The 23,464-nt window shown below is 44.4% G+C and overlaps 1 protein-coding gene across 7 annotated transcripts in view; it reads right to left on the bottom strand.

Annotated features, from left to right (window-relative positions):
- The window catches only part of RGS8 (regulator of G protein signaling 8), a 167,657-nt gene that overhangs the window by 76,609 nt on the left and 67,584 nt on the right, over positions 1–23,464 (bottom strand). The window contains exon 1 of one of the 7 annotated variants that reach the window (XM_058701568.1): positions 9,786–9,913. The exons of 2 other annotated variants lie outside the window; for them this stretch is intronic. In XM_058701568.1, the coding sequence (XP_058557551.1) occupies positions 9,786–9,890 (105 nt within the window). In that variant the 5' untranslated portion in view covers positions 9,891–9,913. Of the gene's footprint in view, positions 1–1,634; positions 2,107–9,785; positions 9,914–23,464 lie in introns of those variants that run through there. 4 more of the 7 variants (XM_058701569.1, XM_058701565.1, XM_058701564.1 and 1 more) reach the window with 4 other exon arrangements.

The raw sequence follows: 23,464 nt of genomic DNA, 5'->3' as shown, positions 1-23,464 counted from the left end.
AAGGACTGAGAAGAGAGCAAATGGTTAACAAAAACTAGTTTACGGGATTGATTCAGTGCTCATGGGGCTATCACTCCCAAAATAACAGCCATCGATAGCATAATATCACATTGCATGTTTACAGCTCTGAGCTTTTCCCAAACACTTATATGATCTCAGGATCACAGCTATCTCATTCCCCCACTTTCCAGCACCTCCTCCATCTTCCAAGAAAACCCTGAAGTTTTCCAAGTCTGTAGGAACAAATAATCCAAAAAACAACCCACACTGCAGGATGCAGCAGGTTTTCCTTCTTATTTCATTACTTTGAAAGCACCCCAAGATCAGGACTTAGAAGGACCTGAAAGCCAGATTTTCAGGATGTGTGTGAAACAGTGGATTGACATTGAGTGGCTCTAACACAGAAACAGAAAAACCACTCTCCTCCTCCACACCTCCCAAAAGTCACTACCGAGACAGCCCCGAGAAGCACCCATTTAGCTGATGCCAGGGACTCATCACCTCCTATAAGTGGCAACTATGCCCTCAATTCACTGCTTAGCAATTGGTGACCTGCCAGGAAAAAAAAACACACACACACACAAAAACAAAACAAAAACCCAGTAGCTATGTATGATGATGGATATTAACTACATTTATTGTGGCAATCACTTTGCGATACATACACAAACCAAATCATTGTGTTGTACACCTGAAACTAATATAATGGTACATGGCAATTATATCTCAGTTAAAACAAAAACAAAAACAAAAAACCTTGTCCCAGCAAGTCTAGTTTTAAGAATATGTTCAAGCAAACAATCCAGAATGTGAGCAAAATTTTAATTATGATGTTATTCCAGCAATGTATATAATAATAAAACAAATTTAATTAATAAAAGAAAGAAATCAGTAACCTGCCGATGGATGTTAGTTACCTCAATGGTGGGAATCCTTTCGCCATGTATCTACCAGATCATCACATTGGACACTTTAAACATATCACAATTTTATTTGTTAATTCCACCTCAACAAAGCTGGGGGGAAAGATAACAACAGAAAAAACTGGTGACCTCCAATGTACCTTCATCTGCCTCCGACTCATTGTGATTGTGAATCCTGCACTGGAATGTGTCACCAGTGTTAGTCACCAGCAACACCGGGACCTGCACTTGGACGAAACAAAACAGATGCTGTGGGCAGTCAGACTGCTGTGCAGACGACCCACTTAAAACAGCAGCAGAAAAGACATGAATGGAGCGAAAAGAGGCAGTGCCACAGTCCTGATATCAACCCCCCCCCCCCTCCGCCCAACAAGGGATCTGAGCGAAGAAATGGCATCTCTTGGGACCAGGAAACAGGTTTCAGGGGGTATGAGGAGTTAGGACTGGGGAGAAAAAAAGAACACAAAAAAAGGACATTTGCAGCTTGGCGCCCACTAAGTGGGAAGAATGGGCATATTCCTGCACTCTCGCTCCGGGCAAGGGTGACAGGCTTGCCCCCCTCTGCAAAGCTCTGTGACAGAATGAACAAGACAGGAGGGCAGTGCCTTTTCTGCCCTGCGGTGCCCTGCCCTTCTCAGCAAGACTTGTGGCCGGGGTTGGCCAGTCCAGCGATCCATCCAGGCCCTGCTGGAAGGAGCTGCTCTCTCTTACCTGTCTGGCGGTGGGCAGTGCCGCCGGGAAGGTGTGGCTGGCCCCGGCCCCAGCTGGGCATGGCTCGGTGAGGCCCTGAGTGACAGAGTCAGCCACCTCCTGGTACATGGGAGAGGGTGGCAGAGGGACACGGCCCACCTCACCTCTGCGCCCCTGGCAGAGCTGCTGCAACGTGCGGCTCCTGCTCCCGCTCCGCTCTGCTCGCCCGCCCGCCAGGGCTTTGCATCTCATGAACGGGGAAAGAGCTGGCGGCAAGGGAAGGGGGTGGGGAGGCGGAGGGAGGGAGAGGGGCACTCTGACAGATGATGCGCACTGCCACGCCGAGTTGGGGGAGGACTGAAGACTGAAGCAGGATGCCACTGCCTGTGTTGTGTGGCTCTCCCGCTGACAGCTCATCACTGAGGGGCCAGCTGCTCTGGAGAATTCAGGGAGAGGCAGAGAGCAGGGGGGTGGCAGAAGGAGGGGGAGGAGGGAGGAGGGAGGAGATCCCCTGAGTTGCACAGAGGGGAAGGAGGTGAACTCGGGTAACTGGCATGGGGGAGAGAGGAGGCACTGCCTTGGCTCAAAGACGGACCAGGCTGGAAACATCACTTGACTAGGTGGTGTATTCCTAGCCTGCTGTCAAGGTTGTCTCCATCTCCTTCCATGACCAACTGGCAAGGCCACTCTGCCTTAGGAATTTGGAATAGCTAGACACTTTAGACCAAGCACAGCTCCAACTTTCTCAAAGAGAAGGGAAAAGCTGGCAAGAAAGACTATAATGCATGAAACATTTGGTGTCACACATCACTCTACACTGCAGGCAAGTCTGAGTGCCCCTCTGCCACCTGCCCAACCTGTGACCAGGAGGTTGCCGTGGCAAGAACAGGAGCAAAAGGGAGCACCCACCCAGAGGGGATGGAGCATGTCACATGACGCTTCTGTCTGTAAAGTTCCATTTGGATGGTCAGGAGCAAAATCTGCTGGGCAGCTTGGGCCAGTGCCTGGAGAAGCTTCTTAGCCTGAGGGCTAACCCACAGCATCTGATGCTAGAGTCTACCTGACCTGCCACTGACATGGGGCAGGTTCACTGCACAGGCCCCGGAGCTGACAGTCATCAGCTCTATTTACAACCACAGCAGAGGAAGAGGCTGACAGGAAAGAAAATAAACAAACAGTGGAAGCCGGAGAAGGACCAAAGGAAGCTGCAGCTGGGGAACACTCAGCAAGCTCAGCTAATGAGGGGAAGAGAGATCTCAAATAAGGGCCTTCTCCGGAGGGAGGGGACGGGATGCTGCAAATTTCCAGGGACTTGTCCATCCCTGGTGCAAGCTAGTGCTCTTCTTCAGGTCTGTCTCCAGAGTCCTGCCAAGCACTGCCCCAGATGACCCCTCGGGTATGGCGGATGGTCAGCACACTGCCTCTACAGATGGCCACAGTCACCATCTCACTGCTGCGTAAAAACATCACACCAATTCAACAAGATCAGGTCAATTCAGCCAGCCGTCATCGGAGCCTACTGTGTGTTGGGGGGATGCAAAGATGACTAAGACAACCTAGTTCTGTCTCACAGGGTCCAGAAGGGAGACAGATTTAAATAAGTGACTCCAATGCATGGACATAAGTAAGCTCAAGACTCAGTGCCACCTCAACACTGAGGGAGGGGACAGCCACCTGACAAATCACATACGTCCTCCCAGAGGAGGCCTCATCTGACCTGCACTTTGAAGATGACCTATGGATTTTGACAAGCTTGAGTTCAATGGGGGAGAACTCAAGGCAGAGGAACAGCCTGGGCAAAGGCAGAGTCTAAAGGTGCCTGGTGTGTTTGGAGCAGAAAGTGAAGCGGGATAGGAGGCCACCATGGAGGATGTGATTTAAGGGGCACATTGTGACCAGATAGGAAAAAAAAAAGCTTTAAATAAAAGAGTGTCATTTTCATGATCAGACCTGTGCTTTGAGAAGACACATTTGAGTGATGAGGGACTGGGAGAGAGGGAATCCAATCAAGGTTATGTTGTAAATCCCTAGGCGAGAGGATGAGAACCAAAATGAAACAGTGCACCTGAGAGGAAAGAACAAAGTACAGAGATTTGGGAAGGCTGGATTGGCAGGGCTTGATCTGATGTGAGGGACTAAGGGGGGGTGTTCAGAACAGGAGGGGGTGGGAAGGAGTTGAGAATGGACCTACAATCAGTTTGCTAGGGGACCTCAGTCCTACAACTGCAAGGAACTGAATGCAGCTAAAAAACCCAAATGAGTGAGGAAACAGGTCCTTCCCTAGAGCCTCCAGAAAGGAACGCAGCCCTGTCAACACCTTGGTTTTTATCCCAGTGAGGCCCATGTCAGATTTCCTGGCTACAAGACCATTGGGATATAGTTTGTGATCATTTGTTATGACGACAGCAGAAAATAATATACAGAGGCTGTCCTTGGTTGTAGTTAGCACATTTCTTGCATAATGTAGATGTACAGAAACAGTTGAAGAACCAAAATCAGAAATTAGATAACCTCTGCTTTTGGACATCTGGGTGGCTCAGTTGCTTAAGCATCTGGCTCTTGATTTCTGCTCAGGTCATGGTCTTGTGGTTCATGAGTTTGAGCCCCACATCAGGCTCTGCACTGATAGATCAGAGCCTGCTTGGGATTCTCTCTCTGTCTCTCAATCTCTCTCTCTCTCTCTCTTTCTGTCCCTTCCCCCACTTGTGCACTCTCGCGTGTGCAAAATAAATAAATAAACTTTAAAACAAAACAAACCTCTGCCTTTCACTGAAGTGTAAGTTCTAAATATCTCCCTTAGAGTATATCACTCTCACACATACACGCACACACACATATGCATGCACACACACACATCCCATAAATGAATGTCTGAGCTCAGTCTTAAATGATTTGTTAGCCCCCCTCCCTTTTTCAGGCATATTCTACTTCCAGCAAAAGTGGCTGTGTCTCTCTGATTGATTAGCCATTGTTGAGGAAGGCTTCCTTTGCTCTCTCATATAGTATCACCTGTCATAGGGAACCTAGTCAATGCTTAAGGTTTAAGAGAAGGAAAGGAGGGAGGGGGCCACCTCCTTTGTCAGCAGAAGGGAACCTCTGGCAGTGAGAAAGCAGAACCTGACAACCTGAAGAAAAAAAAAAGGAAACAAAAACAGGAAGAAAATCCAAATAACCCAGTCCCAGGGTAGGAAGGAGATTCCAAATAGAAAGAAAATAGAATAGATGAATGGGCAGATAGATACAGTTAATTAAAGGAACAAAGAAAGCTGAACCCTACCATATGGACCAATTTATATATCTATCTGTTAGAGTTCAATCCTCTCTATACGTGGGTGCATGTGGGCACAGGCCTGCGTGTGTTCATGTGCAAACACACACATGAGCATCACTCACAGAGATTGAAACTTGCAAGTATCCAAAGGCTATTTACGGAGAATAGAATTTATACCTATCCAGGAATTCAGCTCGGAACAGAATAACTATTCTGTAGGAAGTCTGAATGATCCTTCAATTATACCCACTTCTCCCCTATCCCCATTTCCATAGGCAGCAAATGGAAATGGTCAAGAACATGGATTGTGGCAAGCTAAGAACAGGTACTCTGTACACAAATTCCAATTCTGCCACTTACCAGTTTTGTGACCTCAAGCACATCACTTAACCTTTCTGTGATCCAACTTTTCTTTTTTCTGTAAAACAGGGATACCCATAGCACCTGCCTTATAGGGATGTTATGAACATTAATGAGTTTATATGTAAGCAGCCTAGACTACTAATGGATATCCCATCTACCCACTCAGGATCAATGTCCCCCTTGATTCCTCATAACATCCTATACTTACCCGTGCGTGTGTGTTTCATTATCTGGTTTCTCATCTGTGTATTCCCATTAGACTATAAACTCCATGAAGGCAGAAACTATATCTTGTTTCACTTTGCTTTCCTCACCTCATCCCATGTGCTCAAAAAATCAAAGATGAAATGGAGCTTTCTTTCTTACCTAAGATTAAATTCCCAGGGTACAGGCATAGGTGTTTCAAATATTTATCAGTGCCCAGCTCCTGCAGCCTCTGTGGAGATGTGAGGAAATCTCCACAAGCTTACTGGATGAATAGAAACATGTGATCTAGTCACCACTATGGTACCAATCGACAACCAGTCAACTGCCAGACTTGTGAGTGATGTCATACTAGATAACCCAGCCAATAGTCAATCTACCAGCTGACTCTGGACACATGAACAACATTAGCAAAGCCAACCCAATCAGGATTGTCCAAATAACCTACATCATTAGGACCTTAATATATGTTTGTTGTTTTAAGCCAAGAAGTTTTAGAATGTTTTGTTACACAGCAAAAGCTCAGATACATCATTGAGTAGCCCAGATTTTGAAGCCCATTCTGGGTACTTTTAGCTCCACTCCCTGAACACCATTTTCATCGTAACTGCCCAACTTTATTTCTGACATTAAAGAGCAAAACTGACATAGGTAAATCAATGAAACCCAGGCTTTATGAGAAAGTCAAGTTGTGTTTGTTTCTTCTGAAACCTTGGACAACCTTTCTTTGTCTCAGGATGGTAAATATTTTTTCAGGGTTGTTAAATTGTTCTTGTATATAATAGGTATGTTCATCTACCCACCTATAATGGCCAGTCCACTTATCAAACACAGCTTTGAAACTTAACTTCGTGCAGGCTATTTTGCCTAAGTGTCTAATTTTCCTACAGGAATTGCTTACTCTTGGAGAGCAAACAGTCATTCCTTTTTACCCTTCACAGTGCCTCGTGTAGCATTTCAGTGATTTCCAGACCTATACATCATGGCCCAGTTAAATTTATAAAATTCCCAAATGGCAACCACAGGGTCATCAAACTTTTATTTTTCCAAATAAGAACATTAAAAAGAGTTATCTACCATTGCTATAATTTTATACAATAAAGATAAATTTTTAATGTTTATTTTTGAGAGAGAGAGAGAGAGAGACAGAGTGTGAACAGGGGAGAGGCAGAGAGACAGGCAGACACAGAATCTGAAGCAGGCTCCAGGCTCTGAGCTGTCAGCACAGAGCCTGATGTGGGGCTCAAACTCACAAACTGTGAGATCATGACCTGATCTGAAGTCGGATGCTTAACCAAGTGAGCCACCCAAGCACCTTAAAATAAAGATAATTTTGATGCCAAAAACATACAAAGGACATAATCTCAGAATAAAGGATAATTCCTCCCATGAAAGTACAGCTAGCAACCCTGCACCCACATTTAGGTACATAAAATTAATATAAATATTTAAACACGTACACATTCATATGCACATGTATGTGTGCATATGTGTACATACGTGTGTGTGCGCGCACACACACACACACACACATACACACACACTGCATTGTGTTATTTTTTTCTTCCATTTTTCTGTGACCAGTGATGACTTTATCTTTGGCACCAATAGATGAACTTGATTTGGGAACCACTGGCCTACAACATTGCATGTGCAAAACAATTACTTGGTGGAACAGCTAGGGGATATCTTAGCATTCACAACTTCTGCTAAAGAGGTTAGTCTTTCTTCAGACCGACCTGGAAGCTGACACTAGAGCAAGTACTGACCTCCCACCACTGCAGCAGATATAAGTGAGATAAATTTTCAGCACCATGAAAATGGACGTATTGTAACAAAAAGCTGCCAACTCACATTTTCCCAGAACACTTTGAGGGAAAACAATCTTCTTCCATTTCAGCACACTCAGAATTGTGCAGCTAATGGAGCTCAGGAATCCTACTGAGGGGACTCTGCAAACCAATTCTGAATTTTGAGAAACTGCACACTGCCTACAGTCACTCTTAAACAGGCATTTAAGAAAGCATCGCCTCTGACACTAGTATCTAACATGAATGGCCCAGTACACAGAACTGGTCAACGGACACTGCAGAAGCAAATGAAAGAATAAGAGAGCTCCTGCCTGAACTGAAGAGACATTTCCCAGTCTACATCGAGTCTTTAGATATGAGAGATGGGACATAAATAGCAGAACACACTACAGTCCAATGTACATGTGCGCAAGCTTAAGATAAGTGTTTAGTAAACTGCTTGTATATATCCTGTGTCTCATAGATGTGGAATTTCAAAACTTCCATAGAATCAAGCACCTACATCTACCCACTTAAGAGCATCTATATAAATATATGGTGCTCAATATAAAATTTGATGAAAAGATGAATGAACAAATGAACTTCTACAAGAGAGACGATTTATTTATTAACTTAAGCAACATATGTTTATTTAATGCCTCTTATGGGCCAGGCACTGTGCTAAGGCTACCTACCATTGCTAGGAATACTCCCATGAACAAAACAATCTTGGTTTTTTGTCTAGCTTTCATTCTCTCTACTCTGCTTCTTGTCCCTTCGTCAAAGTCCATCTAATTTAAGAATCCACCAGCTAGTCCTGAAGATAACTCATAGACATCCCAAGGCCGTTCTCAACGATGACCTAAGAAGCCCATCTTTTGTTTTTCAACCACTGTTGGCTCCAAATCTAGTCTGTTATTCTAAACCCTTAGGTCTGAATTGACTGCTAGAGTTTGAATCTCTTCACTTGCCCTGGTGGATCTCAAACCTGGCTCACTTCCCTTGAGGTTTTCAATCCTTCTGCCGTAGGTAGGAATCTTCACGCAATTTCCAGCCCATTAGGGGGCAGCCACTGAAGACAGCTCCTTCCTAACAAGAAAGAAGCTCTGACCCTTCTATGAGTCATTCCCTTATTCTTAAGTAATCCTTGTCTTGTCTTGAAAAAGAGCAACCCTTCAGCTATTGTTAAAAATAGATATCTGAACCAGGCTGAACTCCAGCTGACAACTGTAATCAAAATTCTGATACCCAGAGAGGGCAGACCATGTATGAAGAACCCTTATAAAATACTACCTTAACAAGGCTTATTCCTTGTTGAAAGATGGAAATAAAATACTACATTTTCTCAGTTCTAAGACACATTTTTTTCTCACATTTTAACATTTCTGTGGCCAAGATGTTTTACAATCAGCATATACTTATAATGTGGTAAGGTTGGTGACCCCGATCTGCATCAATGCCCCTCAAAAAATAACGCTGTATTAAAAACATAACTCATCTTTCATTTGATGGAATCTTGTAATTGGGAAAATGTAGTGGGCCACAACTCTTCACTGCCAAAGGCCAGGCGAGTGCTTATTAAAATGATTCAAATTGAAGTAGAAGAAAAGAAAGGCCATGAGAAAGGGTAGGATTTCCAAAATCTTTAATGCATTAATAATGTCTCCAATTCAGGGAACCAGAGGCAATACTAGGAAGGAGGACACAAATAATCACTTTCCTCACTTGACAGTTACTAGAATGGCTGATGATCATGTAAAGTGAAGGATTTTGAGTTCCTCTGTTTCTCCCTTCCCCTGCTACCCTCTGCTAGAATGGTGAACAATATAAAATCAGGGAGAAGGAAGAAGCCAAAGCCATGAAAATTCAACAAACTAGTTGACAGCCTTTGATAAGGAGCTGACACCATCTGGGTCATTGTATGGTTTATTTCTTTGTTTAGATTTTTGTTTTATTGTATTCATCATAGGACTTAAGAGGGCAGGTTCTGGAACCATAAGACTTAAGAGGGCAGGTTCTGGAACCAAACTGTCTAGGTTTGAATCCTGACTCCACCACTTAAAAGCTGTGTGACTTTAGGCAAATGATTCAATCCTGCTGTGCCTCAGTTTTCATATCTGTAAAACAGGGATCATAAATAAGTTGATACCTGTACACTTACAGAAATGTCTGCCACATAGAAGCACTCAGTAAGGTCATTTATTATTAATACTTGAAATTTCCTTGAAGAAAAATAATCCCTTCTCTCTGGAAAGCCAAAAAACAATTCCATAAAGCCCTAGAAGAAACTTACATCTTTCCCTGATGCAGAATTATTTCCCCTCTAAGATTAAAGTCACATAAACCTTTCCCCAGGACTTTTCCTTTTTGTGGATGAAAAAACAACATCAGCAATCTTATCTAGGTGAAGGTGAATTTGCTGCCGAGCAAAACCCTCTTTCAGTGTTGAAAATTTCACCAGTCCTGAATAAGAAAAGGGTAGAGTGGTCCCAGCTGGAGTCAGATGCTTATCATGATTTTGTTTGACTCTGAAATAAGTCTTACCTCATAAACACAGAATTTCCTGAGGAGACTGGAACAAGAGGAATTAGCAACTGTGTGCACACATCTCTGTAATGAACGCGTAGTTCCATATGTCACCACGTCCATGTAAGTGCTCAGAGACTTACTGTATGTCTGCAAAAAAAAAAAAAAAAAAAAAAAAAAAAGCACCCAGAGAAACATCAAGTATTTCTTTGGGTTAGACTGTTTTTTATAATCCTGCAAAAAGTTACACACAGAAGATGGGTTATTGCATACAGGGAGCTAGGACTCAGGCATCCTGATTCATCCTCTCATATTAAAGGCAGCCTCTCCTTTGTTGCAAATGACATATCAGATAAAGAGTATCTAAAATATATTTTAAAAATGTATACAACTCAACACCCCCAAAACAAATAACCCAATTAAAAGTGGGCACAAGGTGGGGCGCCTGGGTGGCTCAGTTGGTTAAGCGTCCAACTCTAGGTTTTGGCTCAAGTCATAATCTCACAGTTTGTGGGATTGAGTCCCGAGTCAGGCTCTGTGCTGACTGATAGAATGGAGCCAGCTTGGGATTCCCTCTCTCTGCCCCTTCCCCCACTCTCCCTATCCATCTCTCTCTCTCTCTCGCTCTCAAAATAAATAAGGATTAACACAAATGGGGACAAGACATGAACACACATTTCTCCAAAGACATTAAGATGGCCAACAGATACATGAAAAGATTCTCAATATCACTCATCATCAGGGAAATATAAATCAAAACTATAATGAGATATCACCTCACACCTGTGAAAATGGCTAAAACCAAAAACACAAAAAAACACAAATATTGGCAAGGTTGTGGAGAAAAAAGAACTCTTATGCACTATTGGTGGGAATGCAAACTGGTGCAGCTACTGTGGAAGTCAGTACGGAGGATCCTCAAAAAATTAAGAAAAGAACTACCCTATGATCCAGTAATCACACTACTAGGTATGTATATGAAGATTACAAAAATATCCCATGTTTATTGCAGTTTTTTTAATAATACCAAAATTATGGAAGTAGCCCAGGTACTGAATGATAGATGAATGGATAAAGAAGATGTGGTATATATACGATGGGAATATTGTTCAGCCATGAAAAATGAAATCTTACCATTTGCAACAACATGGATGGATCCAGAGAGTACAATGCTAGGGGGATTAAGTTAGTCAGAGAAAGACAGATACCACTCATATGTGGAATTTAAGAAACAAAATAAATAAACAAAGGAAAAAAAGAGAGAGAGACAAACCAAGAAACAGACTGTTAACTATAGAGAACAAACTGTGGTCACTAGAGGGGAGGAGGGTGGGGGGATGGGTGAAATAGGTGATGAGGACAAGAGAACACGTACCGTGATGAGCACTGAGTAATGTCGAGAATTGTTGAATCACCGTAGTGTACATCTGGCACTAATACAATGTTGTATGTTAACTATATTGGAATTGAAAGTAAAAAGTCAATTTAAAAAAAGCACCTTCTCCTCCTGCTGTACTTCCATCATCCTGAGCTCCTCCACCTCTGGGGCAGAGGGTTTTTCGTATCATGACAGAGACAGGCCCTCATTCATTTCATCTATTTCATCTGATGTAAAAGATATTGAAAGGGGAGCTATGGCTGAGTGGGTGTTTTTTTTTTTAATATTTATGTATTTATTGGGGGGGGGGTAGGGGAAGAGAGAGAGGAAGAGAGAGAATCCCAAGCAGGTTCTGTGCTGTCAGCTTAAAACCTGATGCGGGGCTTGATCCCACCACCATGAGATCATGACCTGAGTCAAAATCAAGAGTGTGACGCTTAATGAGCTGAGCCACACAGGCGCCCCTGCTGAGTGGGTGTTTCTGTCTGCAAAGCCTGGTATGGGAAACACCAGAGGAGTTCGCTGGGTGTGTGGGGGTAGAGGAGTGGAGGGAGGATGGGGGCTTCTGCAGACAGACAACTGCTCCAGACACCTCCCAGGGAACAAAGATTAGCTTGGACACCCAGCCCTCAATGGCAGGAGGACAAAGGAAGCAGGCCTGAGAACTTCCCTAACCTCAGCCTCTGGAAACTGACGCTTGCCACAGGGAACGTGGAAAATATTTTACAAAAGAGGCTAGACGCACGCCATATGGTTGTGTCCGGAAAACTCCCATACACATCCTTGTTGGAGGCTCTTCTCCCTGTGCAGTGGCTCCCAAAAGTCAGCTTCATTGCCGTGGGGACTTAAGGAATCCGAAGGGACTCCAGGAACCACGGGGATTGCAATGAGGATGCAGGGAAGAAAAGTCTCCTGAGTGGGCTGCAACACGCTTCAGACTTGGGGACTTCCCGGCAGAACGGATATCTCTATTCCAGGAGCCAGGGGTCTGAAATCTAGAGAAAGGGATCCCTCGGGGACTATAATGAATGCTGTGCTCCGGCAGTGCCGGCATGGTTCAGCTGTTTGATTAATGCCACACGAGAAGGCAAATTTAATAGAGAGCAAACCCTTCTAGGGTGCCTGCACTGGATAAGATCCTGCACCTCACACCCAGTGAAGAGGACCACAGAGGGATTTGCGAGACTCCTTCCGGAGCTCTGGGCCAAGGGCAGAAGTGTGTAGAGTGTGCCTCTGTCTCAGCTTCTGAGTCCTGAATGCATAACAATGTGCCCTGAGAGCCAGCCAAGGGGAGAAGGGTTTCCATCTGCTCCTTCCCCATTCTCTGCTCCAGCGAAGGGGAGGGGGTGTCCTTCAGCTGTTAGGCCGGTCCTGTATGGCTATTGGCTGACACATTTTCAAAGCCACTCTCAAAGGCTTTGATTAGCCGGCTGTTGCTGGGCAGCAGCTGAAGCCATTTGCCCTGGAAAATGGAAGGAAGCAGGTGTAACCACTCACCCCAACCTGACCCCCCAAAACACACCCCCTCCCACCCCACATACACTTTACAACCGATTGGGTTACTTTGTCCCTATACATTTTAATGAGTGCACCCCCTTAGCATCCCTTCCCTAAAATGTAACCAAGGGCAACACTGTTCTTGACTTCTCTCTCAAGAGAAAGGAAGTGCCAGGGGTGCCTGGGTAACTCAGTCCATTAAGCATTCGACTCTTCATTTCAGCTCAGGTCATGATCTCACAGTTCGTGAGATTGAGCCCCGTGTTGGGCTTTGCACTGACCATGGAGCCTGCTTGGGATTCTTTCTCTCCCTCTCTTGCTGCCCCTCCCCCACTCGCGTTGTCTCTGTCTGTCTCTCTCTCTCTCTCAAAATAAATGAATAAACTTAAAAAAAAAAAAAAAAAAAGGAAGTACCAGCCCAGGGTGATACCTGGGTGAGGTTCCAGGTTCTCCTCAGGCTGACTCTGGCTACAGAGGGTGCAGGACAGCTCTCCCATGGTCTGATTTCCATAGCCTTCAGGAATAGCAGAGTGACTGGAAGCCATAGGCATACTGGGAAGACCGAATACTTTTTTATTACATTCTCATTTTATTAAGTACACCCCTCCCCACCAAAACAACACTATACTTAAGAATTAATGCAATCTCAGGGCGCCTGGGTGGCTCAGTCGGTTAAGTGGCCGACTTTGGCTCAGGTCATGATCTCGCAGTCTGTGAGTTCGAGCCCTGCATCGGGCTCTGTGCTGACAGCCCAGAGCCTGGAGCCCGTTTCAGATTCTATGTCTCCCTCTCTCTGACCCTTCCCCGTTCATGCTCTGTCTCAAAAAATAAATAAACGTTAAAAAAAATTTAAAAAAAAGAATGCAATCTCTAATTTTTATTCAGTAAATGAGATTTTGTACTTGAAAGTGCTTTGAATTTAAAATTTAATATCTGAAAGGACTCTTGCACAATCCTCTAATCTGATCACCTTAACAATCCAGTAGGCTAAATACCTTTGGGGAAATTGAGACACCAGAAGAAAACCAAATTACCTAAGGATTTATAATAGTAATATAGAAGAACTGGCTTCATATTCAAGTTTTCCTAATCCCAGCTGAATAGCCTCTCCTACCATCCCAATTTTAATAAATAAATTGCATATATTGTGAATCATTATTGAAAAACTGTCATATATGTTTACCCAACATGCTTGTTGTGCTTTCTTGCAAGCCCGTTAAATGGGTCCCACATGACTTTTAGCCTGCTTCTTCCTCTACCTGCAGCTCTATCTCAAGTGAGGCAAAGAAGTGAAATTGGTGGCAGAATAAGAGTGGGAGTTCGAGCTGATGGACAACAGACAGCATCGCTGAGCAGGACTGTGACGCAACAGCAGCATTTCAGGAAACTTTATTTGGTAGCAAAGTACTAGCCTCAGAAGAAGAGGCAGATGGGAGTTATCACTTCTCTTGGACCATATCCATGCCCGATCTTCCTTGGGGACAAATGGAACTTTTTGCCCCTCAAAGTGTACCATGCCCCTCAAAGTACCTTCAGTGCTTGCATCACAGAGAGCTGCTGCTCCTGGGATGAGCTAAGATTACAGAGATGACCCCAAGATTAGTCTTTAGATGCATCCATCATATCTGGCAGCCTAGAAGACTGAATGCTACTTACAAAGGATTTCAATTTCCAGCTGGTGATGGTGCAGAGCCTGGATGAAACGGGAAAGCAGGTTCTTCTGTCTAAATAGGCAGAGGCAAGGGGTGCCTGGGTGGTCCCAGGGGTTAAGCGTCTGACTCTTGATCTCAGCTCAGATCATGATCTCACCTAAGACTGAGCCCAGCGTCAGGCTTCAGGCTGGGTGTGGAGCCTGCTCAAGACTCTCTTTCTCCCTCTTCCTCTGCCCCTCTCCTGCTCATGCTCTTGGGCTCTCTCTCCCTCTCTCAAAAATAAAAACTATTTTAAATAAATAAATAGGTAGAGGCAAAAGTTCCAATCAGTCTTTGAGCTGAAATCCTTGAGGGGTTACGTGTGCTCTGATCTTTCCTCCACTGACTCTTGGTTTTAAAGGACTTGCCTTGTATCTCATATACTCATTAACAAAGGACTCAACCAGCTAACTTGGGAGAGGGGTAAAGGTCTTAAGTAAAATACCAACATTATCTATGATGTTCTAAATAAGCACATATTACATTTTTCTGTGACTTCCTAAAAGAAATCCAATTCTTTAACTTTGCTATCTGACCCCTAAGTGATAATAATGATGGGAATTTTAGACCAGGTCAAAGGCACGGGTCACCAGGGGATGACCCAATACTTCCAGAGACATAAAAACTTTTGTCATGACTGACACCAAACAGATGCCCATCTAACGTACTTCTATCACAGTTATCTAACTGCAGGTACGTGGCTCAGTAAGTCACCTCTAAATGGGAGTGCAGTGGGTCATTGGAAAGTGTAGGCAAATGACAAAAGGGCAGGAACAAACTTGACTGTTTGCAGCCAGCGGTTTCATGTGCTCATCCACTCATTCACTGGAGGGCCTGTTTTGTGCCCTGCACTCTGCAATGTTGAATGAGATAGAGGGGTTCCGAATGGTCCAGACTGAACATACAATTCCAAGTCAGAGCCCTGACATAAATTTTGCAAAGATCCCACCTCTAAGCTTCCACCTCTCCAAACTCCCAGCGCCTCTGCTCTGAAGAGGAAGGATCACTTTCTCCTGCAACCCAAATTTCTGGGACAGATGCCTATGTGGAAGCAAAAGCTATGACCCAGAACTGTTCCCTGGGGGCTGGGGAAGTGGTGGCATCTGATGTGAATGGCAAACTTCTCTGGTCTCACAAATCCTACCTACCACCCACAGACCAATCCTGAACAACCTAAAGAGAGAGCAAATTGAACTTGTCCAGGGGTGGTCTAAAGGTCAATTCAACATAGAATTCAACTAAGAAAAATACCACCCTTTTGTCTTGTGTCTTCAGCTCACCACGACTTTGTTTTCTCCTAAGCCGTGCTCACAGCATCCTCCTGTCTTTTCCCTCTGTTCTAAAGTAGAAATGCAGAACCAATATCAACTATAACCTGATTATCTGCAAGAATTGGGCCAGCACAGGGTCATGGATAATAACCACAGACAATTCTGAGAAATCATTTAAATTTGCCTTTGGCCTACATTTGTTTATATGTGTGCATTTCCAAATAGATTTACCTTCCTAATTGGGTTTTGTTTGCATTCCCTCGGCACACACTGACTGGGATGTCAGGGAGGGGGACAGGGGGTGGGCTGAGTGTTGAGAAAAGCTGGGTTGAGATAAAAATTTGTAGGAGTGAAACTTCTAGTTGCATCGTTCACTTAACAAATATTTATTGAACAGCAACAAATGGCATAGCGCGGCACTTGGTTTTGCAGGAGATGCACAGTAGGGATGAGATACAGTCTCTGCCCTAAAGAAGTTTTCCATCTTGTCAAAGGGAGTACATGAAGACTTTACATTTATACAGTTGAGATTTAACTATAGCCTTAAACGTGAGCCGAAATAGCACTGTTTTTAACTCAAACATCCGCTTTTGATCTAATGGGACTCAGGTAAATAGCGATTCCTCCAGTTCCCATACTTCAGGTTTCTGTGTTTCTCTGCTTGTATAAAATGCAAGTTTCTCAGCTTATATAAAACAGCACAGGAATCATTTCCCAGAGTACGCGAGCGTTGGCGATAATGGGTTGGAGGGGTTTCCCCTTGAGACTCCATGTCTGAATTTACTGACGAGTTAATCACTGAGGAAGCAAATACTCAATGTCTTACATTGTCCTCAGTTCAACAATTTCCAGGCAAGCCCCACCACCCCTTTCTCTTTGGTGTATATCCCCATGCCTAGAATCTGCTACACTCCCCCTCAAAAGGCAGAGGCTCTCCCCAGTTCAGTTGTCCACTGAAAACATGCCAATTTTGGAAAAGCAAGTAAGGGGCAAGGGCTGTCTTGTCTTGGACCTGTATGGAAAGTGGGACAAAAGTGTAGCTCCATGGCACTACACCTCACCCAGATTCTCCCCACTAAAACCAGTTCCTTCCCACTTTCTCTGTCATTTCCACTACACCAAAAGGAATTAGTGATGTGGATTATGTGTGTGTCTCTCGTTGGACTAGGGAATCCCAGATCCACTCTTACTACCCCCATTTCCAGGAGACCACCTCAGACTCAAGATATCCTTGGTAGACTGCTGGGAGGAAAAAGTGGCCTCAGGCTAGGAATGAGTGATGAATTTACAAAAGGCACCGCCAGCCAGATTACCAAAGGCCAACATTATCAGCACCATCATCAGAGGCACTCATGCCACACATGACCATTTATGTACATGCAAGCCAGGTGCAAACATGAGCCCTGGCCCCCTGACTGCAAGTGACCTATGAAATCAATTTCAGACATCAAATGACACTTTTTTATGCACAGTGAAGGGAACTGTTGTTATGTGAAATGACATACGTCAAATATATTCTTATTTTGTATCACAGTTTTTAAAAAATGCTGTACAGTATACAGCATTAATATAGGTGAGCATGAAGCAAAGAGCCTTAGGAACAATCCTATAATATTTACTGAATCAATGCTAAAGTAAGAGTAAATATTTGTACATGTACAAGGAAATGACAACCTAAATTAAAGGATACGGAATGTGGAGGGTGAAGTTCCTTTTAAAACAAGGCTGTGTATAGAACTGTTGGCCCTTCCCAATTCTTGGAAGGCATTCAAGTTCCCAGAAATGCCTCTCATTCCCCTGACTCAGCAAGGAAAAAGGAGCCATCTATTTTAATAGCTTCTTCTATAACTGAAGGGGTTTAGGAACAAGTCAGGGACAGACGGTGTGATTCATGCCTCAGAATCCCCAATAAACTTTTTAGAAATACACTCTGTAAATCAGGATAGCAATTTGGCTCTCCTGTTCAGCTGGTGCTAATCATGCCACCTGCTAAAGTTGAGCCACAGAGGAGAAATTTGAAGACCAAGATAGAGCAGGTAACTAACCACCTAAGTAGGAAGACCTGATGTTCCCAGAATGCCTTCCCTACTCTTAAAATTAGTATGAGAGTATGTTATTTTACATGAAAATCTTGGGGCACCTGGGTGGCTCAGTCGGTTAAGCATCTGACTCCTGATTTCAGCTCAGGTCATGATCTCACAGTTTGTGAGACTGGGCCCAACATCAGGCTCTGCACTCTCAGTGCAGAGCCTTTTTGGGACTCTCTCTATTCCTCTGTCTGTCTCTCTCTCTCTCTCTGCCCCTGCTTGCACTCTATTTCTCAAAATAAATACATAAACTTTTTTTTAATCCAAATTCCCCTGAAGAAGTAACACTTTCAACTGTCAGTCATTTACATTTCAGTGTAAATTTGTTTCAGATCATTTTCTAAAACAAGGTATTGAATGGAACTAGAAAAGATTGTGAAGACCCCACACACACATGCCTTGGAGGATACTACTATTATAAAAGGGGCACCGAGGAAGACACCTGGAGAGGCAATGACAGCCTTTCGACTTTGCCTTACTCAGAGCTGGCCCAGCTGAGGAACATGGCCTCCTGCCCACTAAGAACACTGGAACAACTGTGAACATTGGCCATTTGAGCTTGGCTTTAAACCTAGAAGTCCAGCTTTCTAAGAACATTGGCTTTGAACCTAGAAGTCCAAATCCAAATATAAAGCAGGGTAGGGTGTGCCCAGAAGCATCAAAAATTTGATTTTAGTATTTGTGAAACCATCTTTATTCTTTTTCCTATTCCTACCCCCACCTGCCATCAAGAGAATCATTCCAATAACCCCCTAACTTGGGAACAGATGATCTCCATGCTGTGGCCAGAAAAAGTTCAAGGGGCATAGGCATCTAAGACAGCTGTGTGGTCATCATCATCAATAAATAGCAAGTATTAGATACTTTCTATATGTCAGCATGGTGCTAAATTTTTTCTGTGGATCATTTCTTTTGCTCATCACAACAACCCATGAGATAAGGTTATCATTGTGCAATAATAACACCGAGACTTAGAGAGGCTAAGCCAAGGTTACATGGCTTGTAAGTAGTGCAGCTGAAAGTTAACCAAGGCAGTCTAACTCCAAACTCATAACCAATAGGTTAAGCAGCAGCAACTCTTGGGAAGAAGTGCTAGTTTTTGAATAGTCAACCAGAAAAGTCAGCTTCCTTCTGTGTGTCTTCCACTCAGACCTCATGTCTTCACAATATGACCTGATAAAAGAATTTCTGCTCACTGTACCTCCCAGGTCATAGTGGGGAGGAAACCCTGGCCTGGGCCCTATGGTGCCCTTCAAGGAAGATGCATGAAGGAGAGACAGGACCTGGCTTACAGCCACTGTCAGCCCAGTGCTGAAAAAGCAGCCCTCTCTATGGAGGCGTGCCTGGGCTCCCCCACCCCTGAGGTGAAATAATGGCTCAGACAAGGGGTTTGAAGGCATCAATGGACTGACAGCATAATACCCATGACTTTCACAGCATGTGTCTTTCAGCTGCAGAAATAAGGGCAGGATAATTTTAGCTCTGCGTGTCTTAACACAGCTCCACCTCTCCTGCCACAAGGCTGGCTCCAGACAGGGGCCCATTGTGTCCTTCAGCACTGAAGCTCCCAGACCCTGCTAAGAACCACTGACTGCAAATTCTGGGGAGTAAGTTTGGGCCTCAGTGGGCAACAGGGCTCTGGGCTACCACAAGCTCTCGCCCCAGGCTCCAGAGCTGTGCGTCAGCAGGAAACCACTTCCTCTCTGACCACAGGCCTGAGGTGGTGACCTCTGAATATCCAAGGAGACACCGCTGCCCCAACATCTGCTCACTGACACACAGCTCCCCTCAGCAGCTCTACACAGGCGGAGGACAGGGAAAGGAAAGGATCGCCTGTGCTGAATGCTGGACAGCCGACATCCTCTGACCTAGAAAGAGTGACCTGACCGAAGTGCCTTTTCTCATTGTCCACATACCTTCTTCTCCTGATTTCTTTCTTTGGTTGCAGTGGCTCTTCCTTTTCCTGATTTTCCTCCTACTTCTTCAGCTATGGTTTTATGTATGTGTAGGGGTGTGTGTGTGTGTGTGTGTGTGTGTGTGTGTGTGTGTTTATCCTACATAGGAGATTGTATACCTCTCTTGTGAAATCCCCATTTTACGGGTCTTATTTCTTAGTGGGGAAAACCTAGGGTCTCATCATCTACACTCTGGCCAATTTTGCTCTCCTCAGCCCATTTCCCTTTGCTCATCCAAGGCCAGGCATAAGTGCTTACTGAGGGAAAAGACACAGGAATCTCTGAGCCTTGAAGTATACACACGTACTCCTCCCACCCAGCCACAATATGCTTGGTTCAAACTTAACAGAGCCCTTTGAAAAGATGACCTTTCTCTTTTATGGTCTAATTATGTCTCCATATCAATGTGGCACCTCACACCTAATTGCCTTTAGAACCCAGGACTGAGCTTCCATAGCTCCTGGTGAACTGTCAGTTACTCCAAAGGGCCAAAGGCTGGATGGGCACTTACCACAGGGCATACGAGCCATTGCCACTGCATGACCCCATAATGACACCATATCTCATTGGCACTTCCCTACGTAGTTGGAATTTAAAGTTCTGACAAGCTATCTCTAGTTTCTGTCTTTAAGAGGAAGATATGAAGTTGCAAACTATTGTCAAGCTAACTCTTGTGGTTTTTTTTTTTTTTTTCAAATATCACTACTGCCCTTTACTTCCTTTGTGATCTCAGGAAGTCTTTACAATCTCCTTGCCTCAGTTTCTTCATCTTTAAAATAGGGATAATAAAAACCACCTATCCTTTAGGGCTATTGGGTCAAATAAATGTGAAACGCTACAGTTCTTGGTTGCAAGCAACAGAATCCAAATCTGGACAACTGAACCAATGAGACAGCTCCCAAACTCAAGAGGAAAAAACTGAACGCTCTCATCCCAGAAAAGGCAGGGTCCAGGGAAACACCAAGATTCTTGGTTACAGAAATGAACGATTTCCCCAGGGCAGCTCTATTTGGACTAATCAGCTCTATTCATTTTTCCCACTTTGTTTCATCCAACTCAAGTTTCGTATTTCCAAGAGAGAGACCCTGACTGGTGTAGAATAGGTCACACACCCATCCTCATTACCAGAGGAGGGCACAGAACATGGATACACAGATGTGGTATAAGGCTTAAAATTAAGATCCAATATCATGTGTGCCTTGACATCTGGGGAAAACAGGGAGGACCTCAAGTGGCCTGACCACAAATTCTCCTCCCCCTCTGCTCCTGCAAATAAGGTCCTCTAGCCAAAGACCCTTTGTATCAAAAGACCAAAGGCAATACCTATTTGCCCTGGAGGAGCTGGTTTCACTGCCGACTCATGGAATTATTCAAACAACCCAATCACATCCTTGTGTGAGAACCAAGGGCCTACAAAGTCTGCCTCCCAGAGCCCCTGCTGGTTTACTCTACTGCCAAGTACGATCTCCACATGGCTCTGTGTGACATGTGGTCTTCTCCTCCCCCAGTGAGTGTATATGGCTAATAAACTGCTGTCAACCCACCTGTCTGCATCAGGTATCATGCGTCCAGCCATCCCTATCACCCTCACCGATGGGGTGAAGAAGTGGTGAATAAAACAGGTCCCCCAAGATGGCACACACCAGGGGACGGGTGGGTCCTAAGAGAAAAATCCAGGTGCTATTACCAGAAGTTGAGGAGGAAAGCAGGACAAGCACAAACAACGGGTGTTCAAGACATCATGAAAACTGTTCAACACAGAGCCTGAAAACCAGAAAGTGAACCCAAAAATGTAGGTAGTAGAAATACTATTTCCAGAATGTCATGGAAATCAACAGTCCCTGGAAAGAATCTTCCAGTGTAGCACTTGCCATGTTTATAGAGTACTTTCTGCCCTCTTCCCTGGCACTTCCCAGCACCTTCACGGCAGTGCAGAGCAACAGGCATCGGGAAGTCAGAGGGAACACCCCCGTGCGTGACACCCCCTTGCGTGGGATTCCTGCCTTGAGCAGATGGATGAGGCACCAGGGGTACATCACACAAGCACCTTGCTCTGCAATTAAACTCACTGTCAGCCCAAAATGCATCAGGCTGGAAGTGAACAGGTGATAAGCCAGTCACTCCCTTCACTGAAGCACTCCCCTGATTATCTCCCTCCTCCACGTAAGAGTTAAAAACACTATTTCTGGCAAGTACTGGCCTTCAAGGCAGAAAGCATGGCCACTGGATGACGTATAATCACAAATGCTAGATAGAGCCCCCGGACCTCAAACATCAACCTGTTGCCTATCATTCTGTCATTAAAATGTAATTCTTCCAGTGTCTGAGAGTCCTTTTCAAAATAACACAGGTCCCACCTCGTTGGCAAATACCTTTCCAGAGGGTTGCTCTCTTTATGCTGAAAACCAAAATAGGACACAGACTGGGTACCTGACTGGAAGCAGAACACCTGACTAGGACAAGACCCAGGAGGAAGGAAAGGAGGACTGAGAAGTGGCTGGGGACACACACCAGTGACAAATATCAAGACAGCTACTCAGTGGGCTGGGGTCAACCAGCACTGGCCCCTTCTGCTGTAGGACCAGCCAACTTAGTGATGTGGCCACAGTCAGGCATCAACCTAACACCTCTGTCTGCCAAACACTTGGCATCTGCATTGACAGCCAGGAATATGCTGGCTCCAGATATTGGCTAAGTTCCAAACATTTTCAGATGCTGCATAGAGCCTGGGATCTCAGCTCCTTGAGCACCAGGAAACCCTAACTTGGGCTTCCCACCATGTCAGCCCCTATTTTCCTCCTTGGCTTCCCATCATCCTAGCGCTTCACATTTGTGTTATGTTTAGAAATAAAAATTCTTGAGTAGCTGTATACACAGCTCTCTGCAGCTTAAAAGTGCATATAATAACAGTATAGGCAACAATTAAACTAAAGACTTTCTTAAATGCCAGGGACCTTATAAATATTATCCTATTTATTTCCCTACAATAATCCTGAAGGTGGGCTTTGTTACTCCTGTTTAACAGGTGAGAAAATCTAAGTCTAGATGTCAACGGACTTGTTCAAAGCCACACAGATAGTAAGCGGTTTAGCTAGGACTCAAATCTAACTGCAAGGCCTCTAATACACTCATTGCCCCTTGAAAAAAGGTGCTTACTTATCATCATGTCCTAATCATGTTGGGAAGGTTTGCCATATACCCATGCAGGATGCATGAAAACATGACAGTTTTTCCTGGAGTTTTTACTCAGGTGTTCAGGATGTAAACTCATCCAACCACTTGGACGTCAATCCGTGGCCACATTTGACCTTATTACCCAGGTCTCGGAGAGCCCAGACCCTGCCCTAGAAGTTGAATAAATAAGCATATCTTGCCACTTCTGAATTCTACCCTGAATCTTTTAGTCTCTTTCTAGAGTCCTTATTGATACATCTTCTCAATGTGTTCACATTATCACCCACGACTAGAACATAAAAACATCCCTGGCTTGGAGCACCATATGAACAGCATTTATACCTTTTTAAAATGTGGGCATCCTTTAAAATATCCACATTTTACAATAAACAATGCCATTTAGGATGTGCCGAGACAGAAGTATTCTTTTCCTTCTGTTCTTCTATTGTAGTCATGGAGACCTCAAATTTGGTTGAAATGAGCAGACAAAATTAAAACCTGCACAGAAAGTTGGTATCAGGGAAAATAATGACAGTTTATATTTCAGTGGTATTTGTGTGTGGGGCAATCATTCTACAGATGTTACCTCATTCTGATCTTTCACTAAGGTAGGAAAAGGACAGGTGCTTTTCATCCTCCTAAAA

This window comes from Neofelis nebulosa, chromosome 15, assembly GCF_028018385.1.
Source record: "Neofelis nebulosa isolate mNeoNeb1 chromosome 15, mNeoNeb1.pri, whole genome shotgun sequence".
Taxonomy (NCBI): domain Eukaryota; kingdom Metazoa; phylum Chordata; class Mammalia; order Carnivora; family Felidae; genus Neofelis; species Neofelis nebulosa.
Note: the sequence above shows the minus strand (reverse complement) of the source record. Positions and strands in the feature narration are given on the sequence as shown.